Raw genomic sequence first — 6,193 nt, forward strand, 5'->3', positions numbered from 1 at the left:
GCTAACAGAATACATACATTGTTCCTGTCATTGTTCAGTAACAGTGCAATGGACTTTAGGCAGGTGTCTTTTTCTTGGTCAATACATGGGATAAGCTGCCCCAAAACAATGAACCTGGACCCCACACAGTCCTGCAGAAAGTTAGGGGCAAATGTTTTAAAAAATACTTTTTAAAGACATTTTAAATAATATTTATCTAAAATATTTATAAAACATTTAATATGCCAGAAACTAACAGGAAATTAATTACACACCTTGGAAAGCACATAGTAACAATCTCCATGGAAGGTGAACTCTCTACCATCAAAGGTGGTGAAATGGGAACCCTCCTCTACAGCACACAAACCCGGAGTGGGCAAATTCTCACAGGCCCATTTTCCATGCTGACACACACTGCAACATATAAAACTATCAGCCTAGAAAACCACAGGAAGCAAATAGTTTTCCATAAACTTTAATGAGAGCCTTGGGCATGGCAGCTCACTGAATGAAAATGAATGTTACAGAACAGCCTTGCTGTCAATGTCCATATATGTCCAAACTGTAAATATGGACATGAAAAAGTTATCCAACTAAAATATATTCTGACTAATTCATTTTAATTTAATGGTAAAAATATGATTTCCTTCTCTATTAACAATTTTGGAGATGGAAAGTTTTGTGTTGACAAACCTCAGAATGACACAAAGTACTATAATTTAGTGGATTAGATCACAGTGGACCCAAAAATAAAAAAATCTGTATAACAGAGTGAAGGACAAAACAGAATGAACTGGAGTAGAGCATCTTTTAGAATGCTCATAATAAATAGCTATAGAGTCCCCCTGGTGTACCATTGCTTATCATCCATACGCAGCAGGTCCCCTGGGTTGTAAACCTGCTTGTGCTGACACTGACATTGTTCCTGAGGTATACAACCTCTCTCAGAGATATCATCAAACACAGTGCCTACAGAAGTAAACACACACACACACACACACAGACACACACACACACACGTGCAAGCATAATAAAAAATAAAATAAAATAAAAGTAATCATCAAATTAAAAGAAATAAACACTTGAAATATATCAGTCTGTGTGTAATGAATGAGTATAATATACAAGTTTCACTTTTTGAATGGAATTACTGAAATAAAACAACTTTTTCATGATATTCTAATTTTATGACCAGCACCTGTGTATATACAGTGCTGTGCAAGAGTTCAGGCAACAGAAATTGAGATTTAAAAAGTTTTTTATCTGAGCAGTAAGTGTTTATTTGCTGAAAAAACAAACAACAAATAACACCCAACATTAGAATAAAACCAATTACCATTATTCCAGTAAGTGTTCACATTCTGTGTGCGAATGTGTTGGTTTAACTTTTTCCAAATATCTCCTTGTGGCAGTCCACATTATTTGAGGATATTATCCAATACCTAGTTTTACTGGTTACTAAATAATGATTTTAAATAATGTGTGCTGTTGATTTAACAAATTCATGCGATAAGGAGAATCTAAACAAAATACTATTCTTCAAACTCACACCTACTACTTTATAAAAAAAAGTGATCTTATATTTCTTATTTGTTTTATATATTTTTTTTGTGTGTTTACTGTGACTATATATAACTTTGTACAAGCATCACATTTATTAAGAAGGCATTAGTTTAAATACATATATAATTATCTTAGATGCCTTCTGCACAGTACTGTATATATGGTATATTTAAACATGCTTCATGAGCCTTGTTTAACAAATTGCTAAGCAAATATTTGACTGACCAGAGGGGCAGAAGCAGCCATCCGTCTTGTGTTCCTCACACATTGAGCTTGTATCTGTGTGTGTGCATGTGTCCAAACAGGGGGAACCACTCTCTGAGAACTCCATGTTAAAAGGGCATTTTACCACTAAAGGAAAAATAAATGCAGTATTAGCGCAGATATAGTACAGTGTGGATTTGAGATAGGAGCTATTTACTATGAGGAAAGCATTACATTATTATGTTGCTTATATTGATTATATTATTATTATTATATTTGTTGAATAGCTACAAATGCAAGTGTCATTATAATTAATTGAAATTAGTGCAGTACAACATGTAAGGAAAAAAATATTATATTTGTTTATATATTATTTTTATAGTTTTGAAATATCTCAAAATATATCATGTATAATGAAGTTGCCTTCAAACTATATACATATGTATCAGCACAATTTTTATAAGAGTCTTTCATTGTTAGTACTTAAGACATTTCAATTGAATATATGAACTTATACTATAACTAAGATATTTTTCAATTTGCACATTTTGTAAACAGTTCTGGAAAAGTTCCTCTGTTAAATGACATGGAAATGTGAATGTTTACCACAGAAGTTGGGTTTCCTCCAGTTGGGTGGTGTCCCCCCTGCATGGGAACACTGGCGCGAGTATTCTGACAGTGTTGTGCAGAGTGGCACTGTATTTTCAGTGTCTCCTGAACGTGTCCAGCACCTGTCCACAATGCAGGCCTGAATGTAGGGCTCAGGATTCAAACGCCTGGTACAGGAATCCCAGGCATTGTCCTCTAGCAGCTCTGCACATCCTGCACGCTGCAGACAGCAAAATATTTGTGCTGAGAATTTGTGAACTACACAATAAATATCTTCATGTTTATGAAATACAATTATCATTAGTAACTTCAAAGACAGAATTTGTAGTTATTGGATTAACATTAAATGCAACCGAAATTACTGAAATTTAATTTTTCCCACAATTTAAATTAAGCGGGATGCTTTGGAGCATGTAAAGTGTCAGCCAAATGATCATAAAGGATCTGGAGTAGCGGAACTATGGTCACTGAAATAGAACATAACCTGGTACCACTGAGAGGAGTTGGAGTGGAGTGTGTGATCTAAAACCAATCATCCAGCATCAGTATCTGACCTCACTAATGCTCTGGTAACTGAAGGAACATTCTCATTCTAAAATGCTTCATTATCTAGTATAAACCCTTGCCAGAAACACAGAGGTTATTACTGCAGCAAAGGGACACAGAATATCTAATAACGTACTATGTACATTAAGGTTTACAAAAATTGTTTAATCAACGGTGGCGCAGCAGGTAGTGTCGCAGTCACACAGCTCCAGGGACCTGGAGGTTGTGGGTTCGATTCCTGCTCCAGCTGACTGTCTGTGAGGAGTTGGTGTGTTCTCCCCGTGTCCGCGTGGGTTTCCTCCGGGTGCCCCGGTTTCCTCCCACAGTCCAAAAACACACGTTGAAGGTGGATTGGCAACTCAAAAGTGTCCGTAGGTGTGAGTGAATGTGTGAGTGTGTGTGTGTTGCCCTGTGAAGGACTGGTGCCCCCTCCAGTGTGTATTCCCGCCTTGCGCCCAATGGTTCCAGGTAGGCTCTGGACCCACCGCGACCCTGAATTGGATAAGCGGTTACAGATAATGAATGAGTTAATGAAAACTTGCACTTGAAGTAAAAGTTCTGGAGATAGTCCTTATGGGTTGTTCATACAGATCTGACTTATAAAAAGACTGCACTTTTTGAACAGTGCAATTTTGTCGCATTCTTCATGTAAAAAATTAATGGCAGTCAGATAGTTTTGAGAAAGGCCTCCATTTGTTACGTTTGTTCATGAGGGACCTGAAATGCAGATGACCTTGTGAATACATGCCAGTAAGCATGAATGTTCAATCCAATTCAATATCAGTGCAAGGATTCAAGAAATAATTAAATAGTAGGTCATAAATGTGCATCAAGCCACAGTTTGACAGATATAACTAGATGAAATGTTACCATACATGCTAATGTGGCTTAATGGATCTAACCAATTGCCTTTTTTAAAAACATACATATATTTGCTGATTGTTTTATTGTAAAGATTGCATTAAATTGATTGAATTTATTGTTTAGTGGTTGCCATTAGAGCAAAACAGTGGAAGTGGAAGACAAAAGATTTTGTACTATATCAACTATATAACTATTTAACTAGCTAAATTGTTTTTTTTTCAAATTCAGCTACTCCCAAGCATAGGACTGACACTAAAACTGCACAAGTGCAACCCCAGTGGCTTGGCATCAAACGCAGGCATAGCATGTCAGGCAAGGCATGAAACAGGGCCCCTATGGTCCCAGAAATCTGCAGCAGGAAGACCGCTTTTCACACCACTACACCATCTACATTGGTGCTGGCAAGAACAGTTTGCACTTACAAATGTTTGACACTTCTCCACTGTGGTTTGATCAACCTCAACTTCTTCATACAGATCCTCGCATTCGTCATTGGGGCTGTGGACCCTGTGCTTGTTGCCAAATTCAATTGGGCCGATCACACGAGCTGTGTGGTAGAGATTATCGTATTTCAGAGGGGATTTCAGATTTCTTGGACTATTAAATAAAGAAACTACTATGTAGATAACCAAAGCCACTTTTCCAGTGTAACTCACCGTCACTCAGGAACTCATCATAAAGTGGAATGCCATTGAAATCTCCACAAAGTCCACAGGTGTGATTGGCATATTTTGTGTCTAGTTCCACCTAAATTCAGAAAGGCAGGTCAGGACAGTTTAATCAAATAACTGCTTCACAGTTTATTCCATATGATAGGTTGACACAAACAAGTTAAAATAATTGAACGATGAAAAGCTATATAGATTGGGGATTATAATTTTTTTTTATATGATAATTAAAATGTCTAAGTTGTGAATGTAATTTAAATGACTGAGGCACTGCCCTGGGGCTCTGAATGTAAATACTTCTCCACCAAATGCAGAACAAAGCATTTTCACACTGTACATAACACATTTCACAGTTAAATATATTAGTCAAATTGTACTTTACATCTAATACAAACATTTACAATAATACAAAAAGAAAAAAAATCATAATTTTTAAAAGTTTAAAACCAACCTAGAATTGACTCCAGTGGTAACTGAATTTGTTATGCCTAGAAAAATATTTGTTTTTACAAGGCTATTTTTTTTTTGCATGCACTGTAGGGTTACAGAAATATGCAAAATCCCTCAAAAGCCTTCTATGTTTTGTGAGAAATACATATTCATATATATGATGTGCACAAAAATGCTTTCACATTACTCATCAATTACAGCACCTCTAACACCCAGTAATGACCAGCTCAACGTAGAATTAATTTTCAACTGTTCATCAATGTCTTTGGGGATTTCTGATCTCTTTTCTCTTGTCTTTATGATGTCCCTGTTTAATCAGGGGCTATTTGTTCAAAATGTGTGTAACAGAAATACTGATGTTACCATGATAGCATCATCTCTGTTCCATGTGACACTGAGGCCCAGCTTGGCATAGAGTTTAGTGTAGATAGCATTCTTTTCAACCAGTACACCTGCTACATAGTGGGGCAGTTTCACACTGAAATGAGAGGGAAAGAAAAGTTAAAGTCTACTTAATGTGGATTTGTGTAACAATGATATACAATATTTTACAACATTTTACTTTTACAGCCAGAATCTTACATATCACTGTTGATCATAACCAGATTCCTCGTGACCTCGATGGCCGTGTCTCCAATAGTGACAAGCACTCTTGTGATCTGTGAGTTCCCAGTGACGTGTGCTCTTTTCACATGAACTGAAAAGCTCTGCACAGGTCCATTGCACTCAGACACAAGGTTGTATTCGCAGATACCCTGGAACTGATATACGTCTCCATCAAACGTCCGAAAGTGGAAATTCCCCCACATGCTACAGATGTTGTCCACATGGTTGCTACGGCGAACTAAGAGAGAGAAGTTCTTCAGACATTGTTTGATGCAACACAGTAGAATTTAGATTCAGTTCCCTTTTCCTCATGGACACATCAGGCTGTGTAAAAGTTTCTTCCTGATCCTTTAAATGTACAACTATTGCTATGTACAACTATTGTTGTGAGCACATAATCTTTAAAACCATGATCCACACTCAGCAAAGTGCAAGAACTGTGTAGAAGAGTTCATCTTAATAATGTATAGTAAGATCATGAAATATAATGGAAATTGTAATTTTTTATGCATCATAATGAAAAACATTTTGGAGAAACCAACAGAAGTGGAGTAAATTACAAGGTGACCTATCTAATACAATGTAAACATTAAGCAACATGCAGTTGAAAGCATTCATCAACTCTTACCCCTCATGGCATTGACTTGAAGGCCCCAGGTAAGAGCCAGGACCAGAACACAACACGAAAGTGTTCTCCACTCCAT

At 36.7% G+C, this 6,193-nt stretch overlaps 1 protein-coding gene across 1 annotated transcript in view; it reads right to left on the reverse strand.

The window, feature by feature from the left end:
- LOC136695020 (mucin-2-like) overlaps window positions 1-6,193 on the reverse strand; it is a 32,641-nt gene extending 26,448 nt beyond the window's left edge. The window contains exons 1-10 of the mRNA XM_066668835.1: window positions 6,118-6,193; window positions 5,466-5,727; window positions 5,247-5,361; window positions 4,422-4,512; window positions 4,188-4,312; window positions 2,353-2,575; window positions 1,768-1,893; window positions 834-948; window positions 255-393; window positions 18-131 (exon numbers count right to left, since the gene is read on the reverse strand). Of these exons, the coding sequence (XP_066524932.1) occupies window positions 18-131; window positions 255-393; window positions 834-948; window positions 1,768-1,893; window positions 2,353-2,575; window positions 4,188-4,312; window positions 4,422-4,512; window positions 5,247-5,361; window positions 5,466-5,727; window positions 6,118-6,193 (1,386 nt within the window). The remainder of the gene's footprint in view (window positions 1-17; window positions 132-254; window positions 394-833; window positions 949-1,767; window positions 1,894-2,352; window positions 2,576-4,187; window positions 4,313-4,421; window positions 4,513-5,246; window positions 5,362-5,465; window positions 5,728-6,117) is intronic.

Source organism: Hoplias malabaricus, chromosome 4 (assembly GCF_029633855.1).
Source record: "Hoplias malabaricus isolate fHopMal1 chromosome 4, fHopMal1.hap1, whole genome shotgun sequence".
Classification (NCBI taxonomy): domain Eukaryota; kingdom Metazoa; phylum Chordata; class Actinopteri; order Characiformes; family Erythrinidae; genus Hoplias; species Hoplias malabaricus.